Raw genomic sequence first — 26,433 nt, forward strand, 5'->3', positions numbered from 1 at the left:
GATGCAGGTTTGATCCCCAGCCCAGCACAGAGGGTTAAAGGTACTATATAGCTCAGATCTGATCCCTGGCCCAGGAACTCCACATGCTGTGGGGTGGCCAAAAAAGAAACAATTAATAAGCTACAAGAATATATTGTACAACATGCAGAATATAGCCAATATTTTATAATAACTATAAATGGAGTACAAAAATTGTGAATCACTGTATTGCACGTGTGTAACATATAATGTTACTACATCTCAATAATGAAAAAATCTCTTTTATTTTTCTTTTTAGGGCTGCACCTGTGGCATGTGGAAATGCCCAGGCTAGGGATCAAATCGGAGCTGTAGCTACCATCCTATACCACAGCCACAGCAATGTCAGATCCGAGCCGTGTTGTGACCTACACCACAGCTCACAGCAACACTGGATCCATAACCCACTTAGCAAGGCTAAGGATTAAACCCGCATCCTCATGGATGTTAGTTGCATTCTTAACCCGCTGAGCCACAACAGGAACTCCTAAATAAAATCTTTAAAATATAAAAAAATAAAATAAAAATAAAAGAGATTTTAAAGGCTGAGCAAGAGACTTCCGGTTTGTTCCTCTGTGAAAGGGGAAAACCAAACTGATGACCTTTTCCAGTGAGACAGAGAGGAGGAGGTGGGAGACTGGGAAAGAGTGTTTTAAAGGTTATTGCTCCCTCTCCTCATGGAGGATGGGAGAGAGGTGCTTAAATATTTCCCTTCCTTGAAGCTGACGGAAGAAAGCCCAAGAGATTCCCTCCGGGGGAAAATTTGCAGGGTAGCTAGTGGTCATCTGCTGACTCCTGACTCCTGTCCTAGGGTTATTGCAGGGAGGGAAAGAACACTGGGAAGGGAAGATGGGACTGTAGTCAGCCAGGAGGTCCGGGAGCAGGAACTACTCCCAAGAGATAAGGCAGATACCTGTGAGCAGATGGGCCTCACCTGGGCCACAGAGCATCCATGAAATGGAGTTGGGAGTGACTTGCTGGGGACTGCTGAGCACAAGGCAGAGAGGCACACACAGACAAGAGATGCAGTGTGATGCTAAATAGGAATCCTCCAGCGGAACAGGCCCAGCCTCACAAGAGGCCATCTGGGTCCAAGGGGAGCCTTAAGCACCTGCATTCTTCTTCTGTGGGGTCTGTTGGATCCCCCACTCACTCCCCACCAAGCAGTGGATCCGAAGCCAGACCAGCGGTGATAACAAAGAAAAGGAAGACAAACTCTGCCGCAACAAGGCAGAAATGTCGATAAAAGGGAACCATGTTTACATCCAAGAAAGATGAAATCAATCAAGCAGCCCTGGGCAGTCAAGGAAAGACATAGCAGCCTCTTTCTCTTGCCTGGGATGAGACAGTCAGGGAGGACTGCCCCTGATCAAGGCAATAGGTTTCAGATCCTGACTCTGGGTTCCGGTGGATCAATGTCAAACAGCAGCCAAACTAAAGGGCATCACCCAGGGATCAGAAGAGGCATGGGACCAGGCGACTGAGGACTCCAGCTCTTCCCTGGCATCTCCCCACCGAGACCATACACTACCCTCATCACATGAAGACCATTTTAGGAGAAGAAGTAGAGAAAGGCTAAGTTGCCTTCTATGTTTATTTAAGAAAGACTGAATACTCCCTAAATGAGTATTTAAATAATTAAGTAATACCAAGCTTTGAAACATATTGAACTAAGAGTTAATTTTGTTCCTACTTACTGTTGGGTGAAGGAGTCAAGGGAGATCAGGAATAGCTGTAACCAAAATAATGAATTTGCATTTACTTTATACAGCTACGTTTTCAAGTCTGGATTCCTAACCTGACTCTGGATTCCTGTATACTATCATTGAGTGAAATAAATAAGTCTGAAAAAATTAGGTTCCTATTTAAAAAATAATGTATTGTAGAAGTAATGTAATAGAGAAAATCTATGACCAAGCCAGTTTTGATAAGAAAGAGAATAGCATCATTTCCCAGCTCTGCCATGTGTTGGGTGTGTGGCCTTGGGCACATTGCTTAATCTCTCTGCCTCAATTGCTCCATATTTATTTATTTATTTATTTGGGCCACACCTGCAGCATATGGATGTTCCCAGGCTAGGGGGTTGAATCAGAGGTGTAGCTGCGGGCCTACGCCACAGCCATGGCAACTTGGGATCTGAGCCGCGTTATTGACCTACACCACAGCTCACAGCAACTCCGGATCCTTAACCCATTGAGGGAGGCCCAGGGATTGAACCCACATCCTCATGGATACAGTCGGATTTGTTTCCACTGCGCCACAGCAGGAATCCCCACTTTGTCCATTTTTAGAAAATATAAAATAACAGCTGTTTTGTTAGACTATTATTAAGCTTAGGAGTAGCATATTCAGAGTTCAAGTACAGTCCCTGATACCCCAACCATGCTCAACATTGACAATTACCGTTTTTATGATTATTGTAGGCTGTGATCTTCTCACTTTATCTGCACAGGGAAATCGATTCACTGACCCATGCTTACTCTTTGCTTTAGATAAATCGAGCTTAATAAATATCTTAGCCAATTTTCCTACTGTATATTATAGACAGCCCATGTTCCCCCCAAATCACACAGGGGGGTTAAATTCTATTTGTTGTTGACATTGCTTTGTAGAGTATTTTAAGTTAAAATATACTTCTTCAATGCATCACAGGAAAGTAGATGAGAGTAAAATGTGAAAATTAACTTTAGAAATAAATTCTTGAGACTGGTTTTCTAGATAATACAAAATGGAGTGTTGAGAAATTTTTATTTGACCCTCAAAATTAGGTTATTTTGGCTCCAAGTTCTCCCTTTTCTCAACTAGTTGGAAACATTTTGTCCTGGAACATCAAAAATTACTTTAATTCTCTTTAAAGCACTAAATGGGCACCTATTTAGATGGAAAAGGTAAGGAGAAATAGTATTTATGAAAATGATCATCAGTAACAGGAAGGCATTCTTAAAATATCATAGTTTGCTTGTTCTATAAATACATAAATAGCCAAAGGTACTGAGGTTTTCTGTCTTTGGTAATGTTTTTATCCATTGCATTTCTCCATACCAAAACAATGTTTGATAATATACATTGAAAAACAATTGGAGTTCCTGTCGTGGCACAGTGGAAACAAATCCAACTAGGAACCATGAGGTTGTGGGTTTGATTCCTGGCCTCGCTCAGTGGGTCAAGGATCTGGCGTTGCCATGAGCTGTGGTGTAGGTCGAAGATGCAGCTCGCATCTGGCATTGCTGTGGTTGCGGTGTAGGCTGGTGCCATGGCTCTCATTAAATCCCTAGCCTGGGAATCTCCATATGCCGGAAAAAAAAAAATCAACAGTAAAGACACCTCTCAAGCTTCCTAATTCAAAATGACATAAAGTATAAAAACATGACTAAAACGGTTGAGATAAAAATAGAAATGTTGTAGTGCACTTATCTATTTCCATAATCTAGATACCTTTCATTGTTTCAACTAAACATTTGTGCTTTTGACTGAATTTCTTAGCTCTTGTCTGTGGTTAATCATAAATAAATAAATGATTAAATAATCACAATTGAACACTGCATTGTTACTCCTAAGCCGTAATAATCCCATCATCACACTTTGAGTATTCCCCAGTGTTTCTGCTAGCTGTGACTACGATTCCCCTCCACTCCATTTTAGCATCATGCTCCCTTGGGTGTTCTGGTGCACCAGTAAATTCAAATATTCTGTGTCATTGGTCCCTCATCCTCACTCATCTGTAGGATGAGTCAGAGAATTGTGGGGAGGAGAAAAGGAATGACCTGGAGGTGAAGTAAGGGGGCCACCTGTTGCACATCTGATTTTACCAGGAGTCCCAATATTTCCAGGTCACGGGAGGAAAAACAGCTTGTACATAGAGGATCCCAGGGGAGGTTTGCAATAGTTTGCAATAAAGCAAGAAGGTGAAGGAGGTGATGAGAGAAGAGACTGAGAAAATAAGAGAGATCACTGATGACGATCCATGAGTTCCAGGCAGGGCTCCCTCCTCACTGTTGCCATGGGAAAAGCAGAGTCTCTCAGTGGGCATAAGTTTTCCAGGCTTTGCTAAATCACGAGTCTGCACTGGCTGAGTATGTATTCTTTTGGATTTTTGAAGTGGAAGTGCCTTTTGTGTTTCAGGATCAATACTCCCATCTCTTCCAGGAAGGACCTTGATGCAGAACCAATCTGTCTACCCAGTGCAGGTTTTCTGTGACTGCCACCTGAAGGGACTCATCAGAAACGGAGAAGTGACTCATTTGGATGGATGATGGCCCCCAGGACCAAGACTATTGAGCAAATACTGGGGAGCAGAGATTTCCTGAACCTCTCAGTAAGTGGTAAAGGAATTAATACTCTGGTAGAAGAGACGAGGTGTCTGGAACATTTTATAGTGCAACATTGATAGATTTTTCTTATCCAGCAGTATTGCTGGATACAAGTTTAAAGCCAGGCTGTATTCATTACCTGCTTTTGGTTATGCTCACCACCTTGACCTCTGCCATCTGGTTAGGGTGCCTGAAAAGGCCAGGATCGCATACACCTTAAACTGATCAAATCCAACAATGTTTGGTACAAAAGCAGAATGCTGCTCTCTCCCTCCCTCCCTCCCTCTCTCTCTCTCTCTCTTTTTTTTTTTTTTTTTGTCTTAATGGAGTTAGATTTTCTTTATAAAGCTTTTTTTCTGTATTAAAATAAATCATCACTAGACTTTACTTACAACCCGCAGCTGGAATAATGTAATGGATTTTTAAAAGCACTTTCTTCCCAGATATAACGTTTTGAGGTAAAAATTGATCCTTTGTCCAAGTAATTTCAAAAAGCATTTAACTGACTTGTTTCTGGAAGATACCATTTGTACATTCTTAGGATAGAAATTGCATGGTATTTGACATATTTAACTGTACAGATGATATTTGAGGTCCATTGTAGCTATCGTTAGAAAAGCAGTAATGAAAATTGAATGGAGGTATCCCTTAATTATCTACAACGGAATAAAAAGCTTATTTTTCTCTGACACCCATCACCTCATATATAACCCTTGTGGCACTATTACATATTGCTTACATACAATTTTACTCTGAATTTTTAGCATTTTAAACCTTTTTTTTTTGTCTGCAACAAAATAGATTATTGTAATTATTCAAGGAGCCAAATAGTCATTAGGCCTGTATGTATAGCAGGTGTAAATTCCACAAGCAAAAATTCATGTGTGCAAAAAAATGACAACTAATTTTCTTTTTCTTTTTCTTTTTTTTCTTTTTACAGCCACACCTGCAGCATATGGAAGTTCCCGGGCTAGGAGTCAAATCAGAACTGCAGCTTCAGATCTATGCCACAGCCACAGCAATGCTGGATCTGAGTCACATCTTCGACCTACACCACAGCTTGGGCTGCTCCAGATCCTTCACCCACTGTGGGAGGCTGGGGATTGAACCCATGTCTTCACAGAGACTAGTCAGGTTCTTAATCTGCTGAGCCACAATGGGAACTCCTCATTTTGTTTTTCCACAACAAAATTTTTTTTTTTTTTGTCTTTTTGCCTTTTGTTTGGGGCTGCTCCCGTGGCATATGGAGGTTCCCAGGCTAGGGGTCGAATCAGAGCTGTAGCCACTGGCCTACGCCAGAGCCACAGCAACGTGGGATCCGAGCCGCATCTGCGACTTACACCACAGCTCACGGCGACGCCAGATCCTTAACCCACTGAGCAAGGCCAGGGATCGAACCCGCAACCTCATTGTTCCTAATTGGATTCATTAACCACGGCGCCACGACGGGAACTCCTCCACAACTAAATTTAATTTCTATGTCTAATTCTTGTTTCCACCTGACAGTAGAAAGCTTTATCTTACAGCTGGAGATATACTCAGACAAATATGGCAATTTCACAGTAATTTAGGTTTAAATGTAGTCCAGCCCAAAGCACTCTCTCTTCTCTCCCCAAAATGGTATCTCTTTAAGGGGGCAGAGAGAGGAAGCAGGTGATGGAGGAGTTATATTATATACCATATTGTATTATATTATGGCATTGAAAAAGCAGAGATTTCTCTGGAATTCTCTGAGGCGGCTGGTAATTGCTCAGGCTGACTTACACTAGGTCTGCATCTGGTTTCCACTTTGCACAGTCCACCCTGAGGTCTGCAGATGAGATCTCTTTTAAGGACTTTAATTAAGTCCCTTAGGCTGTTTGCTCTGTGTATTTTATTTTCTGAAGTAAGGGGAAAGTGTTCCCTCACTTCCCCAGGGCTGTGAGCCACCCTGTGGTCACTAGGCTTCTCTGTCCCCCTGCCTTCACCTTGTTGTGGTCCAATGCACTTCTCTGGGGTGCTTTGTGCTTCACCTGCAGAGCTTCTATGTAATGCAGACACAGTCTTGTCTACAGATGCTCTTCAAGATTCATATGGTGGGCTTGTTACCTACCACCCTTCCCCAGACCGGCTCTTGGATGGGGCAGCAAAGGCCTCTCAGGACCTCTTGAGACTCTTCTCCCCAGAATATGGTAAGTGGGTGTTACTTTGACTCTTTTTTTTTTTTTTTTCTTCTCTTTTCTTTTTCTTCTAGGGCCTCAGGTGCAGCATATGGAAATTCTCAGGCTAGGGGTTGAATCTGAGCTGCAGCTGCCGGCCTACCCCACAGCCACAGCAATGTGGGATCTGAGCTAGGTCTGTGACCTACACCACAGCTCACAGCAACTCTGGATCCTTCACCCACTGAGTGAGGCCAGGGATTGAAAATGCTTCCTCATGGATACTAGTTGGATTCATTTCTGCTATGCCACAACAGGAACTCCTCTTTGGCTCTTTTTTGGAAAAAGTCTTAGGCCTCAATTTACCTAGAGCTCAGCTTTTTAAAACAAAGCCCTATGAGTTTCAAGGGCTTACTTTGGAATTAAAAACATAGTCATTGACTGTGTCTTACATTCCTGCTCTCCTCCGGAGGCAGTGGATGTTACTTATATGAGGGGTGTTACTTATATGAAGACGTGCTGGGGGATGGGCAGAGGAGGTGGCTGTAGAGGCAGCAGGGGACACACTGGAGAGAACCTGCAACTATAACCCTGCAGCTTCGACTCTCACCTAGAGACCATCTCCATTCGTATATTCCTCTGCAGGTTCTGGGACATTAGTCCATTTCAGTTTTCTTCTTACCTGTTCAATTAGTTCCTTTTTTTTCTCCATTTCTACTTTTTGTCTCAAACAAAGAAGTTCTGGTTTTGGCTCTTGATTTTTCTCTCTCCTCTTAACCTCTCTCTCTTTGCAATTTCATACGTGTCAACACTTCATCTGGTGCTAGCTATACAAACAGTGTCTACCTCTGATTTTGGCCTCCCATCTCTCATTTCAATGACCTTGAAGGCCTTTCTCCTTGGACCTAGCATCATCTCAGAATAACATGTTCAAAACCCAACTCTTCATCTTCCCATCACCTCTTAGTCTTTGCTTTTCTCCCCATTTCTATTAATAGCATCACCATTTTTGCATTCACCACATCCAAAGCCCTTCCCCTTTTTGGTGTCTAACAATCAACAAATCTCACATAGTCTTACTCTGAAATATCTCTTCTATCTGCATCCCCATCCCCATTCTGCCTCTCACCACTGGACTCTGGAGGCTTCTTACTCAGTGCCTGTACTCTGACTTGAGAATTTCTTTTTTTACTTTTTCTTTTTTAATTTATTTTCTTTTTAGGACCACACTTGTGGCATAAAGAAATTCCCAGGCAAAGATCGTGTCGAATCAGAGCTGCATCTGCTGGCCTACACCACAGTCACAGCAGCAGGGGATCTGAGCCACATCTTCAACCTACACCACAGCTCATGGCAATGCTGGATCCTCAACCCACTGAGTGAGGCCGAGGATGGAACCCACATCCTCATGGATACTAGTTAAGTTCTTAACTCGCTGGGCCACAAAGGGAACTCAATGACTTGGGAATTTCTTTAGCCTCGCTGCCCCCTCCACATCCACCCTCTGCGGATCTCTTAGTTACTCTTTCTCTGTTTTGACTCTGTATCTTGGCTCTCACATTCCATCTTACTTCTTAGATGGATGAGGAAATTTGGGATGTTCTAGCCTGGTTCTGACTTTGAGTGTCTGTTGGCGTATTTGTTCTTTGGTTTTGTGTGCCAGCCCTGCATGCTGTCTTGATTGATGAGGGCTCCACTGGATAGAGACTCGTCATCACCTGACCCCTGCCTAACTGAGAAAGGGCTTCAGATTAACTTGGCTTGCTGCCTGAAGTATGCTGAACACTGTTCTCAGATGAATGGTAGTCTTACCTTGGATTCTCTGTTACCTACAGGAGAAGATTCAGACATGTTGAATTGTGCATTTAAGCTCCTCCACATTCTATTACCAACCAGCTTTCTAGCTTTACTACTAAAACCTGCCATACAAAAGCCCTTAGCCCCACTAAATCAGTCCAATTACCATTTCCCTAGAACCTTTTGCTTCTGGGCTCCTACGATTTTGTTTGCATCACTTGGGTATTTGAAATATCTCCCCAATTCGCATCCCCAATTCCATCTATGGAATGCACATTTTCATTTCAAATGTTAGCTTAAATTGTTTCCTGAAGCTTTCCTACCAGATTACTCTATCTTTCCCACTGGAAACTCAAAACAATAATAGGAAGTGAAATAATGCGTCATTAAAATCATATAAACAGACGCATAAAATATAAAGATAACAGTTGCACGGTTTTACCCATTGTTTCAGCAATTGTATTGGCCGGGCTCTGGATGGTTTCTGTGGAAAATGAGAGATGATTTTTTTTTTTTTCTTTTTAGGGCCACATTCCTGGCATAAGGCAGTTCCCAGGCTAGGGGTTGAATCAGAGCTGCAGCTGCCAGCCTACACCACAACCACAGCAACGTGGGATCTGAGCTGCATCTGCGACCTACACCACAGCTCATGGCAACGCCAGATCCTTAACCTACTGAGCAAGGGCAGGAATGGAACCCACGTCCTCATGGATACAAATCAGGTTCATTACCACTGAGCCACAATGGGAACTTGAGACGTAATTTTTAATTGCTCTAGCAAAGATCATAATGAACTCTGAATCCCCAAGTCTAGCTCTTTCCCCCAGGCCTTTGTTCTTGATGTTGGTTGCCTGGGTCCTTCCCAATCCCCTATATCCTCAAACCCCCTCCATTTTGGTCCTTCTTCTTCCTCACTGAATGCCCCTTCTTAGGCTGGTTTTCCATTTGTCTTTGCTTAAATCCTGATCTGCAGGTGTTCTGTTCACTGGGTGAAATCGTCATTGATTTCAAGGACCAGCTTATGACACAAATCCTGAAGACTACTCTTTTTTTTTTTTTTTTTTTTTTTTTTTTTTTTTTTGTCTTTTGTCTTTTGTTGTTGTTGCTATTTCTTGGGCTGCTCCCACGGCATATGGAGGTTCCCAGGCTAGGGGTTGAATCGGAGCTGTAGCCACCAGCCTACACCAGAGCCACAGCAACGCGGGATCCGAGCCGTGTCTGCAACCTACACCACAGCTCACAGCAACGCCGGATCCTTAACCCACTGAGCAAGGGCAGGGACCGAACCCGCCACCTCATGGTTCCTAGTGGGATTCGTTAACCACTACGCCACGACGGGAACTCCTGAAGACTACTCTTGACTCTTCTACTAGTAAGCTCAGCTTAGACCTGTGTCTCTGGCCTGGTGGCTCTGTAGGTCAAACTCTAAATAGCCCAAAGCTGCCTCCACAACCCCAATTTGCTCCTCCTTCTGTATTTGCCATTCGTGATGGAAACAGCATCATCTTTTTAATTACCCATTCTGAAGGAAGCCTCAAGTGCCTCTCATTTCTCATCTTCCCTCACCACCAATTCACTCCTTTTCTTGAAACCCTTTGGAGCACCTCATAACACTCAGAGTTATGTCCAAATTTTTACTATGACCTTACAGGTCCTACAACAGCTGGTCTCTGCTTAATTCTCCAACCTCATCTCATTGCCACTTGTCTCCTTTTGCCAAAATCTAACTAACTTGAATTTCTACCTTGTGGCTGGCCTATTAGGATTCTTCATAGCTTAGATTAAAGGCCACCTTCTCATAGCCACAGTTGACCTAACTAAAGTAGTCCCATTGCATTATTTTCTATTACCTATCATTCTATTTCTCTCTTTGCTCTTAATATAAACCACAAATTGTCTGTTGTTCAATTGGCATATAGGCTTCAGAAAAACAGGTGCCCTGCCTGGTTTTTCATTGTTTTAGCTACAGGTTCTTGCCATGTGGTAGAAACTTGATCAATTTTTATTGAATGAAAAATCATTCATCAAATTCTGTTGATTCTACTTTCAAAATATCCCTTGAAAACAGCATCTCTTTCCATTACTGCTTTTTCTCTAGTGTGACTCTTTTTATTTAAGAATCAGTGAAGGACAGTGGTTAAATATGCAGGCTCAGGAGTAAGACACCTTGGGTTTGAATCCTAGCCTCAACACTTGGTACCCATGGCAACTTTAAGCAAATTATATATAATTTGATGGATACCTAAGTTTATGCATCTGTAAAATGGAGGTAATAACAGCACCTGCCTTATGAAGCTGTTAAAATTAATACACACAAATAGGCAAACAACTAGCATATGAACATTATAAGCATTATCTGTTAGCTATTATTACTTTTCTCATATCAGCTGTTATCATAGATTTCTAATTATCTCTAGTATATTTACCAGTCTTCCAAAAACATAAATTTGATTACTTTGTTACTTGGAAAAAAAAATGTTTTTTGGCCACACCCATGGCATGTGCCAGTTCCCGGGCCAGGGACTGAACCTGTACCACAGCGGCAAACCAGAGCTATTGCAGTGACAACATCAGATCCTTAAACTGCTAACACAAAAGAATTCCATTACTTGAAAAAATGTTAATGCTGTGTACTGGCCACGGGATGAAGTTTGGTCCTTGGCCTGGAGCCCAAGCCCCTTCACCATGTAGCCCTTCTCACCACTCAGACCCATGCGCTGATGTTCCAGTTACTTGGGGTGCTCGTCCTTCCTCAAAAGTTAACAGAATGCTTTACCCCCAATTTGTATCTTGGCTCATGTCCTCACTTTTGCTCCTTCCAAACAGGCAAATTCTTATTCTTTCCCCCCATCTTGAACCACCCACTTCTAATCTTGCCTGCTCAGTAAAATCCTCCCTGACTCTTGCTAATAATAATTTTAGCAATACTAAAAATAGTTAAACTTATTGAGTACTTACCATATGCCAGCCACGATGCTGAACACTTCGCATTATCACCTCATTTAATGTTTTTAATGAGCTATGAGATAGGGCTAATGTTAGTCTCCAGTGTACAAATGGGAAAACTAGGCTTAGAGAAAACCCAAATTAACAATTTCTCTACACTTCAGTAGGACTTTAATACACTTTCATTATAGCTCTAGCACCCTGTTACACTATTATTTATTCAAGTGGCTGCTCTCTGTTTCTCTTCCTGCAGAATAAGCCCCTTGCAACTAAGAACTGTGTGCTATTCGACTTTTTATCTGTTGAGCTCACTATGATGACTGGAATGTGGTTGTTAGTCAGAAAATGCTTTCTCTTGCTTGAATTGTGTCTTCACTAAGATCTCCAAAATCAGTTTTAGACAATTTTCTCTAATTGTGTCTCAAATTTTTTTTGAATCCTCGAGCTTGTCTTAAAATGGCCTCATTAACTTTTCTTTTTTTGAAACAATTATAAATTTCCTTTAAAGAAGGGATAAAGAAAACAAGACAAAGCCACGTGGGAACATTAAAATTTGTTTTACTTATTTGAAAGTCAATTTAGATTTCAAATGATAAAAAGCTCCAACTGTAGGAAGAAATCAAATGTAAACAAAGCATTCACATTCATTTTGTGTACAAATGAAAGGAGTAAAAATGCATTTTATTGCAATTAAGTTTGTTCTGAGACCTCTACACCTGATAATGCCCTTAGGAACTAAATGAATTTTTGTTCCGTATTTTTTGAAACAATAGGACACAGCTATAGGAATTATCAACATAAAAACCCCACATAGCTTTTACTGATGGGTACTTTTTTTTTTTTTTTTTTTTTTTTTTGTCTTTTTGCCTTTTATAGGGCCGCTCTCGTGGCATATGGAGATTCCCAGACTAGGGGTCCAATCTGAGCTGTAGCCACTGGCCTATGCCAGAGCCACAGCAAGGTGGGATCCGAGCCGCGTCTGCAACCTACACCACAGCTCACGGCAACACCAGATCCTTAACCCACTGAGCAAGGTGAGGGATCGAACCCGCCACCTCATGGTTCCTAGTTGGATTCGTTAACCACTGCGCCACGATGGGAACTCCTGATGGGTACTTCTATATTCAAAAAAACTTACCTCTTATTGTCCAAGAAGCTTTTGAAACCATGCATGGAAAGATTAGGCTTTTTCACCAGAATGGGCAGATAAAATTAGAAATTCTATGAAAGATCTAATTTATGTGAAATTTTCAGTTTATTTATTTAGCCAAAATCTGCCACTACATAGGGAGGTGTCTGGCAATGTAAAGTAAAACTTAACTCTATTTATTTTACTATTCCCATAGATAGAAACATTAGAAACACTAATTTGAACTTTGAACTTTGCAAAGTTTTCCTTGAAGTTATGGGAAAGAAAAGAGCAGAGAAAATAAATTATTTCATTAAGTAAGTAAAATCCAGGAAGGCAAGCGGAAGTACATTTTGCAGTGCAGTTACAAATTGAATTACCCGAATAATTTTTGCCCCCATAGACCCACAATTTGGTGTTTTATTGGGGCATGTAGAAAACAAACTAGACAACTTGCTGGAGACAGGGAACAGGGCTGACCATAGGGGATGGGAAGAAGGCAATGTTAATAATTATTAACTGAGTACTCTTTAGGTATCAGATACTGAATGAGGGGCTTCAGCATGCACATATATGCAGTATCTCATGAAGCAGGCATTATTATTATCTCCAGGTAACATATGAGAACAGCAGAGTTTAGAAGAATTATATAACTTGCCCAAAGAGACATAGCTAGTAATATCCAGCTGAGTCCAAAACCCAAGCTGTCCTGAATCCAGGGACTATATTTTTAACCACCAGCAGTAACAGAGGCCAAAAGGGGGGGTTTAGAGTTCTCTGTTCAGCTTTAGCCTCCATAAAAAGTCACTCATATGTAAGATCATTAGGTTCGGAGTTCCCATTGTGGCTCAGGGGACCCTACTAGTAACCATGAAGACCTAGTTTCGATCCCTGGTGCTGCTCAGTGGGTTAAGGATCCAGCGTTGCCATGAGCTGAGGTGTCGGTCTCAGATGAGGCTAGGATCCCACATTGCTCTGGCTATGGTGAAGGCTGGCAGCTGAGCTGCAGCTCCGATTTGACTCCTCACCTGGAAAATTCCATGTTTTGGGTGCAGCCCTAAAAAGCAAGGAAAAAAAAAAAAGAAAGAAAAGAAGGTTCAACACAAGAAATTCAACAAACAGGAAGTTGAGAAAAGCGCTTCTAGTCAAGACTGATCACTGTTAGTCTTGGGGACCTTGGAAGGAGCTCTGCATGTTAGGTATGCTCCTTAGACAATAAGAAAATTAAATGCACAAATAAGAAGATTAAGGTGTAAATGCAGAATCATATAATTTTTTTTTGTCTTTTTAGAGCCACACCCCAGGCTAGGGGTCAAATTGGAGTTGTAGCTACCAGCCTACACCACAGCCACAACACGGGATCCAAGCCACGTCTGTGACCTACACCACAGCTCACCGCAATGGCAGATCCCTGACCCCCTGAGAGAGGCCAGGATTGAATCCACATCCTCATGGATACTAGTCAGATTTGTTTCTGCTGCACCACAACAGGAACTCCCTGGAATCATATAATTTTTGATGATAACTGCAGAAGCCCTACTGCCAAAACCATTATAAAGATATATAGTCTTTACAAAATTCTCAAAAATCTCCAGAGGAGGCAGTATACAGCCTTCTTAAAAAATGTTATCATTATGAACTTCTTTCTGATGTCTAACCCAAATTTATCGAACTGAAATGAAAACCCCCAATTTCCTTATGTTAAAGTGATGATCATTTGCTCATCCATATACATTTGAGGAACACTGAATGCTGAGTATTCAATACAACATGCTGAGTATTACTCTGAAGGGACCTGTGGACATTTGGGCAAATTCAAGGCCATTACTGCAAAGAGTTTTGAGGCTGGGGGAATAGTTTGTGAGTCTTGAAAAATTTCTCAGTCATTAATGAATCTGTCAGGTATTGATATGTAGCAAATACTAAAGGACTAGGTAATGACTATGCACCCATAGGTTATCCCATGTCTTTCACGTTTTCTCCTTTTCCCTTTGGCTGACTGCTCCATGTAATTGTAACTAAAATATTTGTTACTGAAATATTTGTAACTAAAATCTATCCATCTTGCTTTTTGTTTGTTGATGTGGTTAAAAATATTCGTTAGTATTTTTTTTTTTTTTTTGGTCTTTTTGCCTTTTCTAGGGCCGTTTCCTGCGGCATATGGAGGTTCCCAGGCTAGGGGTCTAATCGGAGCTCTAGCCGCTGGTCTACACCAGAGCCACAGCAACGTGGGATCTGAGACACGTCTGCAACCTACACCACAGATCATGGCAACACCAGATCCTCAACCCACTGAGTGAGGCCAGGGATCAAACCCACAACCTCATGGATCCTAGTCAGATTCGTTAACCACTGAGCCACAATGGGAACTCCAATCTGAGATTTATTTATTAAGCTTTTACTTTGTAACTGGCACTGTAGCCAAGAGTTTTGCAAACACTGTCATGTTTAAAGTCCACAATAACTCTGTGAAGTACACATATTTTAATCTAAGTTAGGATTTATGTTCAATAAAGGACAACATGGAAAAGATTGAAAGAACAATGACAGAAGGGGTAGAACATATATGAAATGTCTAAAACTAATAAATCAATAATGTCTAAAACTAATAAAGGATTAAATATTTGTACTTTGTAAGGAACTCATGCAAATGAACAAGGAACAACTGTAAAATGGGCAAAGAATGTGAACAGTCAATTTTCAAAAGAGGAAATCTAAAAGGTTAACAAGTATATGAAGACATTTGCAGAAGTATTAGTACTCAGAGAAATGCAAACTCATGCTAAAACAATGAGCTATCACTTTATCATTTTAACTCTATTAGAATCGGGAAAAAGGAGAGAGAAATGCCAAGTGTGGGAGCAAAGAAATCCCTATTCACTACTGGTGGCCGCTTAGATCGAGCATCTAACTTGGAGAAAAATCTCGCTTTGCCTTGTGAAATTAAATATGCATATCTTTCCCCCAGTGATTATACTCCTCCTTCTTTGCTCACAGAACCCTAGCTTTTTTAAAAAAAAATTTAACCCTTGATTGTTCTGAAAGCAATGTTACCAGCCATTGGTGACAAACAGTGATTGATCTTGGCTATTATTAATCCTCTGCCCCTTTTGTCATGTCAAGAAATGGGCATGTGGCCAAGCCCTGGATAATCATATATAAGGGGAAGTCTACTAGGAGGCTATTAAGATTGTCTTCCTTGATATGCAAGAATATGATATTTGGAACTTCAACAGTCATCCTGCTACCATGAGAGAACAAATCAGAATCTCAAAGTCAATACGCTGAGATGGCAGAACAGGAAGACAATTAGTCTTGGAAAAAGTTGAGTTTGCAAGCCAAACTTGAGAGCACCTTTCAGTGAACTGTTTGCCTTGCCAAGTAATTAAATATCTTTAAGGTTTAAAGCAATTTTAGAGGGAGTTTCTGTTACTTTTGGGTAAAATTATCCTTACCGAGGCAAGTGCTCAAATATTTGTTGAACAAATAAATACTGATTGTTATAATCTTCACAAAACAAACTGTTTTAAGTCTCTATTTCTACCTAAGAGAAGTTAAAGAAGTGGGTGAAATAAAGAATGCAGCTAGCATAATACTAAAATATACTGGTTTGGGAGTTCCCGCTGTGGCTCAGTAGTAATGAAACTGACTAGTATCCATGAGGACATGAGTTCAATCCCTGGCCTCACTCAGTGGGTTAAAAGATCCAGCGTTGGCTGTGAGCTGTGGTGCAGGTCTCAGACATGGCTCTGATCCCGCGTTGCTGTGGCTATGGCGTGGGCTGGCAGCTGCAGCTCCAATTCCACACCTAGCCTGGGGACTTCCATATGCTGTAGGTGCGGCCCTGAAAAGCAAAAATGAATAAATAAATGAATAAACAAATAAATAAATTAATAAAAATATACACTGGCTGATTATGAAAATAGACACATTATGAAAATAGACACATTACAGCCTATATTTGTTTCCTAACACTGCCATAACTAACTACCACAAACTAGATGGCTTAAAACAGCAGAAAATTTCTCTCACAGTTCTGGAGACTAGAAGTTTGAAATCAAAGGATTGGTAGTGCTGTATTCCCTCTGAAGGCTCTGGGGAAGAATCCTTCACTGCTTCTTTCTGGCTTCTGGTGGCTCCTAGCAATTCTTGGTTTTCTGAGGCTTTTAGTTTCCTTCCTCTACCAGTGTACATGACTTCTCCGTGTATTTCTCTGTGTGCTTTCCTGTTCTTATAAAGACATAAGTAATTGGGTTTAGGGGTCTACCCTAATCCAGTATGTTCTCACCATGATCCTTATTTTGATTACATTTGCAACAACCTTCTTTTCAAATGAAGTCACATTCTGAGATTCCAGGTGTTCAAGAATTTTGAGAGGACAGTTTTCAAGCCACCACAGATCTAAAATATTTTATTTATTTCCTGTGAATTTTAAGTCTCCCATTTTATTATAACATGGTATTTTTATTCATAGTCTCTTCTATTTGCAATTTAGCTGATAATAAACCTGTTCTAAATAACACATAATTTATGATGTCATCATTATTACAATCAATTATATGATACTTTTAAATTAAACCTAAGCATATTTGTGCTGATTCTCACTAAGGACATTACTGCTGAAAATATTACAGACCCCAAGAAAGTAAACAAACAAAAAGGATCACTTAAATCAAATTGATAAGATTTTATTTATTTAGCAATTTTGCTGTCGGTAGTTATTAATGAAGACATATTTATTATACAGATGTTATTCTGCCCTCTCCCCATTTGAAGGTAATCTCAAACTGTAGTTTGGAAAATTATTACTCATCCAAAAATTATAATAGGAGATTCTAATACTGAGAAATTTGGAATATTTATTTTTTTAATATCCAGTTATTTCATTTATGAAATTACTTTGAGAAAAATTTGTTGGTGATAGTTGATTTCAAAATTGTTCTTTGTTCCTTCACTTGCATTCTTTAATTTTGATCTGATAAAAGTAGAATTGTGATGGGCAAAGAAGCTGGGTCTTATTTCCCTCAAGGTCAATGTTACGTGCATTGCACAGTTCTTCTTGATAGACTGACTACCAAAAGGTAATAAATCTAATAGTTTTCTAATGTAGACTGTGCACAAAAGAGGCTATTTAACCATCATTGTATTTTGCTTTTTTTGTCCAATGTCTTCAATTTATTAACTTAAATATTTCACTTGACTGAAGTATATGAGAGAGAGAGAGAAAAATGTCTGCTCATTAAACTAAATTTGGCTAAATCAAGCAGTACAAGCAGACCATTTCCAGCACTGAGCAGCTGCTGTTTCCAGATATAAAGAGAAGAAGGAGTGCTAGTTATTCCTTTAAAATAAACTAAAAGGACTCTTTTTTATGATAGTAAAAGTGATAACGCGCTCTTTAGAGGAAATGAAGAAAATTTTGTTTTCCATCTCTGTCTGGCCATTTCCCACTCATCCTTCGGTTCTCAGTTCCTCAGGAAAGCAGTCCCTGACTAGGTTAGTCTCCCCAAGGACATGATGATGTCACCTGTACGTCTCCTTTGTTGAACTTACCACAATATAATTAATTAATAATTTGGGTGATTGTTTAATATCTGCCTTCTCTACCATGGATAAGTTCCATGAAGGCAAGGGTCCTGTCTATTTCATTTCCACCTGCAATCTCAGCTCCTAGCACATTCTCCAGCACAGAGTAGATGCTCAATGGATAACTAGGGTGAATGAACAGAAAAATGAATCCTGAACATCCACAATCTCCCTACTTAGGACCCAAAGCTGCTAACATTTTGGTAAGCTTCTTTCTTATCTTTGTCCAGTTTTTACATGGTTGAGAAATTATTCCATATACAATTTTTTTTTTTTTTTTGTCTTTTGTCTTTTTTGTTGTTGTTGTTGTTGCTATTTCTTGGGCCGCTCCCGCGGCATATGGAGGTTCCCAGGCTAGGGATTGAATCGGAGCTGTAGCCACCAGCCTACGCCAGAGCCACAGCAACGCGGGATCCGAGCCGCGTCTGCAACCTACACCACAGCTCACGGCAACGCCGGATCGTTAACCCACTGAGCAAGGGCAGGGACCGAACCCTCAACCTCATGGTTCCTAGTCGGATTCGTTAACCACTGCGCCACGACGGGAACTCCCCCATATACAATTTTTTACACTTTGTCTTTTCACTTAATATTACATAGTTTATCTCTCTCTCTCTTTTTTTTTGGCTGCACCCATAGCATGCAAAAAGTTCTTAGGCCAGGGATCAAAACCACGACACAGCAATGACTCAAGCCACAGCAGTGACCACACCAGATCTTTAACTCACTAGGCCACCAGGGAACTCCTAGTTTATCTTTTAAGGGCTATTTTGATTAAAGTTACTTCATAAATCTGTAATAAAACAAAACGTTCACATATTACAGAAGAATGGAGAGTAAAAGCTCTCTTAGACCCCAATCTTCGTTCTCAGCTCCCCAGAGAATAACCACTGTCCACAGCTGAAGTACGTGCAGTAGTTTCCTGTTGCAAGTCATAATGGCATCTTAATGGCAACACAGGATTTCCAGAAATGAGTCTTTTGAAGGGCAGTTACTCTCCTCTTGCACTGAAGCAATGTCTTTCTGCATTAGTTCTGAAGCTAGTGAGAAGGTCATGAATTGGAAACTGATTACAGCGTAACAAACTATTATTAAATGGCTCATGAGAAGAAGGGGAGAAAAGTATTTGAGGTCAACCTGAAGTGGAATTTAAAATGGTGCAAAATAAAAAAAAAGTACTAGAACATGATACAAATACACTGGAAATAAATGTTTTTGCTTCATTTTAACTGCTTTTTTCTCTTTGTATTTTACTATATATCTAACATCCTTTCTATTGAATATTATCTTGTCCAAAGAAACATTTTGACTGTTGGATGTGAAATGTCTCCAGCGCATATTTCTGGTCCTGTTTGTTTGTAGCAAACAGATTTGCCTGTAGCAATTAAACTGTATAGTGTAAAGCACACAGCAGAATCTCTCTCAAGGGCCATGTTCTGATCCTGATTAAATTTATCCTTTTCATTCATTTACTTTATAACAATACTTATTTAGTAGTATAGAAGTACTTATCATAATATTAAGGCAAGTCTGCCTCCAAATTGCTCTGGGTAAATGTTTAAACCAGATCTTACTTGTATATGTGACCTAAACCTGATCACTTCCTGTGCATCTTATGTTAAAAATATATATATATACTACCATGTATCAGTTGTACAAGTCAGATATCCAAAAGTTGTCTTTGAAATTGTTCTCTCCCCTACTTCCCAAATATGATCCCATCATATTCTGTTAGTTGTAATCTTAAAATTCTTATTGGTTCTCTTCATTTTTCATTATCTTTACTCTTACCACTCTGCTCCAAGCTACCACTGTTTGGACTGTAACAGTGGCCTTCCCAGTGCTCTACCTGTAGCCATTCTCCTCTTGGGAGCCAGCATGATCTTTACCATTCTGAAGCTTTCCATGACCTGACCCTCAAGGATCTGAAGGGAGGTGGCACCTGCTTAGCAATGCAGTTTCATCTTGCTGGACTCACTCTTTTGTTCTTGAACTGCAAGCACAAAGTCAGAAATGATTACAAAGTTTCTTGTAATACTGCAGGCTTCCCTCTTCCATAGGTTCTTTGCAAGAGCTATTTCCTCTGCTTTGAAAGCTTTTCCCTCCCCTCCATCTTTGCCTCAAGAGCTCATTAATTTCAGGTCAATTTTCTCAAGGAAACCTAACCTGGTTTTTCTTACAAAGTTGGGTCCCCTACTAGGAACCCTCCTGCTAAGACTTTAACATTTGCTTAAATGCTTCTACTGTTAATATCTGCCTCCCCTGGACTGTAAGCTCCATGAAGGCAGAAACATGCTCAGTTTTGTCCTCTCTTCTACTGCCCATGACTACTAGCACGATGCCTGTACATAACTGGTGTTTAATAAATATCCACTGAGTGAATGAATAACACAATGGTGTTCCTGGTACAGAAAAGAGAGAAAAAGAGAAAGAAAAAGAAGATATGATACGAATGTAGGTAAGAGGAGGGAGCAAGAATAAACACTGATCCAAAAAGAGAGTCAACGGTGTCAATCTGAGTTATTACTTCATTGAAGAGCAATAGTAAAAACATCATGGATAAACAGAAACACTAATTCAAAAAGACACATGCATCCCAATGCGTAGCAGCACTATTTATAATAATCAACATATGGAAGCAACCCGAGTGTTCATCACCAGACGAATGGATAAAGATGATGTGATTTTATATATATACACACACACACACACACACATAGAGAGAGAGAGATTATTATGCTTAGTGAAATATGTCTGATAAAGACAAATACTCTATGATAATGCTCACATGTAGACTCTAAAAAATAATTTAAACAAATGTATACAGCAAAACAAGAAAGACCCATGGATATAGGAAACAAGTTAGTGGTTACCAGAAAGGAGAGAGAAAAGGGAAGGGGCAAATTAAGGGTAAGGGGTTAAGAGACACAAACTGCTATGTATAAAATAGATAAGCAACAAGGATATACTATATAGCACAGAAAATTATAGCCATTATCTTGTAATAACTTTTAATAGCATATAAAAATGCCAAATAATTGCATGTATCTTACAATTCAAGATTCCCATTCCAGGAAAATTATCCAAAGAAAATAATTCATAAATGTAAAAGGCCAAATGACCAAAGACTCTTTCCAATTTTATTTTAATAGTAAAACTTAGAGACTTTGTATTGCTCAAAAGAGGGCAAATTACTTTGGCTGAAGCATAATAAGGGATAAATTCCATGTTAACAATGAATGTTAGGGAGTTCCCATCATGGCTCAGCAGAAATTAATCCAACTAGTGTTCATGAGGATGCAGGTTCAATCCCTGGCCTCGCTCAGTGGGTTAAAGATCCGGCATTGCCATGAGTTGCAGATGCGGCTTGGATCTGGCATTGCTGTGGCTGAGGTGTAGGCCAGTAGCTGTAGCTCTGATTTGACCCCTTGCCTGGGAACTTCCAATGCCAGGTGTAGCGCTAAAAGCCAAAAAAAAAAAAAAAAAAAAAAAAAGTTAAAATTGCATACATGACAAAGCAGCATAAACACATGTTTATGTCATGCTAAATGCAAAGAATAATTTAAAACTGAATGCATATACATAAAAAGGAATGAAATAATGCCATCTGCAGCAACATGGATGGAACTAGAGATTCTCATACTTGGTGAAGTCAGAAAGAGAAAGACAAATAACACACGATATCACTTATATGTGGACTCTAAAACATGACATAGATGAACCTATCTGTCTTCAAAACAAACACACTCACAGACATAGAGAACAGACTTTCGGTTGCCAAGGGGGAGGAGGAGGGAGTGAGATGGATTGGGAGTTTGGGGTTTGTAGATGCGAACTATTACATTTAGAATGGATAAGCAATGAGAGCCACTGTACAGCACAGGGAACTATACCCAATCTCTTGGGATAGAACATGATGGAGGATAATATAAGAAAAAAGTCCGCATGTTATGTATTGACTATGCTTTAATTAAAAAATAAAATAAAACTGAATGCATATAATGAACACAATGGAATGAATACACAAAATCTTGTTAAATCCTCACGTTCTGAGATGTTTTAGCACTATAATTACGAAGAAACAAAAATGTAACTAATTTCTAAATAAGTTTTTAATAATAGACCCCCAGCCTGTTAGTTGCAGCATTCACCCACATTTTCACCTGGAACCGATCACCTTTAAACGTGTCTCAGAGTTTACTCTTCCCACCACATCATGCCTCACAGAGTCAGAATGGGCAGCACTGTGCCAAAAAGGAAATAACAGCTTCTGAAAGTTTATGAGATCACACGTTTTTCTCCCTCACCTTTCAATAAAGTTTTACAACGTTGTATCTATTTTACAATACAAAAACTGAAAATGCAGTTAAAGAGAAAGGATCAATGTCCTTTATCTACCGTGCCCCGGCTAGCTGGGGACTCCAGGTCTGTTAAAGTTCGGACACCTAAAGGCTGCCAAGGAGGCGCGGCAGGAGTCGCAAAACAAAAAAAAAAAGGAAACAAACCAAAGAAACGCGCACGCAAAGCCCCGCCCCGCCCAGCGCTGCTTTACGGCACTCGCTCCGCCCCTCCAGGTGCGGGAGGCTGAAGCCGGTCAATATGGTCGGTACTTGGTTTCTCTGCCGGGGTTTTACCACCCTGGCAGGGTTGTTGCTCCTGCCCTTCGGCAGCTTGGCCGCTAGTCAGATCGAGGTAGGAGCCAGGCGCTCTGAGCGACAGGGCCCCGGGGGGACAGCTGTGTCGTGGCCGTGAGCGCCCGGCAGATGTCCGATTCACAGCCGCCGAGGGAAGCCTCCTGGAGTCACCAGCCTCTTACTAGGCTGCGTGGGCTGTGGGGAGGGTGTCACAGGGGGCGGGATTGGACAGTGCCTGTCTGTTGGAGCCTTTTAAAAAGATGCATTAAAAGAATCGAGTATTGGGAGGCCAGGGAGGGCCTGATCCTTGGCTCAGACGAGTGTGCGGTCCCTAGCAGGTGGAAGGTCAGACTGAGTGCTTCACCTAATTTCTTGCTACTAAATACAGCTCCCTCGTTTAATCTGAGTCAGATGGATCCTGTGTTTTACTTTTGGCTCATACTACCTTCCCGTCCATTATAAACCTTTTTACGATCTCCTGTAGTCTGATAATACCTCGGTCCAGTTCTGCAGCCTGTTTCTAGCATCATTATTCAGGCCAGAATATCCAGCTGGCCAAGGGCCCTGGAGTCAGCCAACATTTGAAGATTTGTGGCCATGTTTTAACTTCTGCCTACCCCATCTCCTGTGCCGTTCCTCCTAAGCTAGAAACCTGGGGAGTTTAAAAATAAACTCCTTTCTACCTCACTTTTTAATCACTAATTTTTTTGTTCTGAACTTTTAAAATTACTTTCCTCCTTTCTTGTACCTATCACTTGCTGAATGCATTCTCACTGAATGGTCATTTCTCGCCTCATCTATTAAAATAACTTTATCTTGTTTCCTCCATGCTTCCAGACTCCCTCACTTTAGTCTTCATCAAATGTAAACTCGATCAGGTTATTCCTCTAATTGAATCTTTGCATATTTTTCCATGGCTTACAGAATGAAGTCTAAAAATCTTGACCTGGTCTCTGCCTACTTTCCCAGTCTTCATATAGGAGTCCATTCTCCTCCACCTCAAACCTTGATCTTAGACCAATGGACTCAAAAGTTTTTGACTACATACCCCTACCAGTTAGAAACGATAGACAGCATGCATTCTCTGTTTCTGTTCATGAATTACTGCTTCTTTGTTTGTTTGTTTATTGATTTATTTTTCTTTTAACAGCTGAACCTGCAGCACATGGAAATTCCCAGGCCAGGGGTTGAATCAGAGCTGCACTTGCTGGCCTGCGTCACAGCCCCACAATACTGTATCTATCTGAGCCGCATCTGCAACCTATGCCGCTGCTTAGGGCAATGCTGGATCCTTAACACACTGAGCCTAGTATTAAACCCAGCATCCTCAGAGACAATGTTGGGTTCTTAACCTACTGAGCCACAACAGGAACTCTGGATTACAGCTAATTTGTGTATTCAATATTTATAAAGCATCTTGTTTAGGTAATATAAATATGAACAGAAGTTCTATTTTCCTTATTTATTTTAGCAGATTATTTTGTATACTTCATTTTGGAAACCATTACTCTTTTTTGTAGTTAATTACTTTGCTTTTTTTATATTATCATATTTTATTTCTCCTATTTTTTTGTTTACTCATTTACTAAGTTGCAATAAATTTTAGAAGCTTTCCCCAGCCTTTACTTTTGCCTTTACTGTTGTAATTTGTGCACTTAGCTATTATAGCACTCACCTATTATAACCCATGTATGCCTTGTACTGTCTATTACACCTCACTCACTTAGAGAGCACTAGCTCCCTAACTGGTCTGCCTCAAGTCATCCTTTTCTCCTTTCAGTCTGTTCTCCAAGCTGCAGCCAGAGTAACTTAAATAGGCAGATCTGGAATTCCCCTCATGGCTCAGTGGTAACGAATCCTACTAGGAACCACAGAGTTGCGGGGTTTATCCCTGGACTCACTCAGTAGGTTAAAGATCCAGTGTTGCTGTGAGCTGTGGTGTAGGTCACAGATGTAGCTTGCATCCTGTGTTGCTGTGGCTGTGGTGTAGGCTGGCAGCTGTACCTCCGATTAGACTCCTAGCCTGGGAACTTCCATGTGCTGTGGGTACAGCCCTAAAAAGACGCCCCCCCCCAAAAAAAAAACCCACATCATAAATAGGCAGATCATGTCACCCATCTATACCTTAATGTTACTTTAAGGGTAAAGAACTAAATATTGATCACGACCCATTAACAGGGCCTCACATACTTGGGCTCCTGCCTACACCTCCAGTTATCTCTCCCCACTCTCATTTTCAAACTTATAGTCATGATAATCTTTAAGTTTCTAGAAACCTTTAAGCTCCCTTCTGCCATTAGGGCCCATGTTCCCTCTGTCTGGAATTATCTTCCCTCGTCTCATTATCTTTGGATCCTAACCCGGATTTCACTTCTCTAGCGAAACCTTCTCTGACATCCCTGTCTGCCCTCCCCACTCCCAGTCCCTGATCAGGTCTGGTGCCCCTATTACACTCTTCCATGACAGTATAGATCTTACCTTGGTAGAATTTGTAGTTTGTACTTATCTGCTTAATATGTGTTTACCAAATTGGATAGTAACCTATTTGGAGGTAAGTACTCACACTGTTTTTGCCATCATTGTATTCTGAGCCCTGAGGACAGTAACTGGCACTTGGTGCCAATGAATGTGATGAATGAGTGTTACATTGTAGTGTAATGGGTTTGCATGCTTGTCTTTGAACTCTAACTCTGGGATTCTTGAGAGAAGCCAGCATACATTTTACTGATTTTTGAATCATTCTGCATCACATGGTACCTGGCACATGATAAGTGCTCCACTAACTGCATGTGAAATAAATAACTTTGCAGTGTTCATATTGTTTAAACATTCACAAAAGAGTTTGCCATCTTAATTTTTTTCACCGAAGTCTTGATGTAAAAATTTTGGAGCTGGAAGGGACATTAGAGACTCTTGGGTCAACTCATTTCTACATGAGGAAAATCAAGTCTAAAGAGCTAAATGACTTACTCTAGTCTTGCAGCCAGGTGAGGGATAAGATGTGGGTTGAAACTTCGATCTTCAAGTTCCTAAACGACTATAGTATATTGCTTTTTGTTGAGAAAGTTTAAAAAAATCCCCCCCTTATATGTATGTATGTATTTATGACACACACACACACTTGAGTGGACTTTTTGTTTCATTTTCCCTGAAGTTTTCTTGCCAGCTGCAAATTGAAACAGCTGATATTTGCTGTGCAATTATTGTATTCCCGTCACTGCTCCTCCATTCTCTGGGTCAGGTAATATTACCATTTTATAGATAGGGAAATGGAAGCACAGAGAAGTTAAGCAGCTTTCCTAAGTTTATGCAGGTAGTAAGTAGCAGTGTGCAGATTTGAGTCTGGGCAGTCTGACCGTTCTAGTAATTAACACTCTTTGAGAGTAGATCTGAGGTCATTATGGTTTATATTCCCTATTATTTTAATATATAATGAAAGTCATATTCATTAGGTGTCTGGATGGTCTTGAATGCTGAGTTTTTTTCATGTTCTGTGATAGCAAATGTAATTCAGACTTTTAACAGATTAGCAAAATGGTACATGGAAGTATGCTAGAGAAAGTGTTCAATCACATCATTTGGTGAGTTCAAATAAAAGGAAGCACAGAAGAGGAAGAAATATTGAATGAAATTTCATCAAGAAGGGTATTGTTTTGCATACAATTGAGACATGAAATAAGTCATTCACAATTTGAAGACTGAATGGAAAACTAGAAGCATTTGAGGAAGTGCTGACTATATTTGAATTTTTAAAATGTTTAAAAACAATTAGCTCCTCTCCCAATAAGGCCCACCACCAACAAAAAGTTTCTGTATTTCATAAGGGCTAAGACTAGAATATTTATAAACTTGTACAATGATGACTTATTACAACT

At 40.4% G+C, this 26,433-nt stretch overlaps 1 protein-coding gene and 1 long non-coding RNA gene across 2 annotated transcripts in view; one reads left to right on the forward strand and one right to left on the reverse strand.

Moving 5' to 3' along the window:
- Window positions 1-11,749: 11,749 nt before the first annotated feature.
- Window positions 11,750-22,401, reverse strand: LOC146402840 (uncharacterized). Its single transcript, XR_014807962.1, has 3 exons — window positions 22,080-22,401; window positions 19,774-19,917; window positions 11,750-13,395 (listed from the first exon to the last, which is right to left on the reverse strand). It is a non-coding gene; the product is annotated as an uncharacterized LOC146402840 (long non-coding RNA).
- Window positions 22,402-22,500: 99 nt separating this feature from the next.
- PIGK (phosphatidylinositol glycan anchor biosynthesis class K) overlaps window positions 22,501-26,433 on the forward strand; it is a 117,148-nt gene continuing 113,215 nt past the window's right edge. The window contains 1 exon segment of the mRNA NM_001032358.1: window positions 22,501-22,616. Coding sequence (NP_001027529.1) covers window positions 22,524-22,616 — 93 coding nt within the window. The 5' untranslated portion in view covers window positions 22,501-22,523.

The sequence above is a fragment of the Sus scrofa genome, chromosome 6, assembly GCF_054392235.1.
Source record: "Sus scrofa isolate SSC_HxYL_T2T_F1_AM1 chromosome 6, Sscrofa_HxYL_maternal_Yorkshire_Landrace_v2.0, whole genome shotgun sequence".
NCBI lineage: Eukaryota > Metazoa > Chordata > Mammalia > Artiodactyla > Suidae > Sus > Sus scrofa.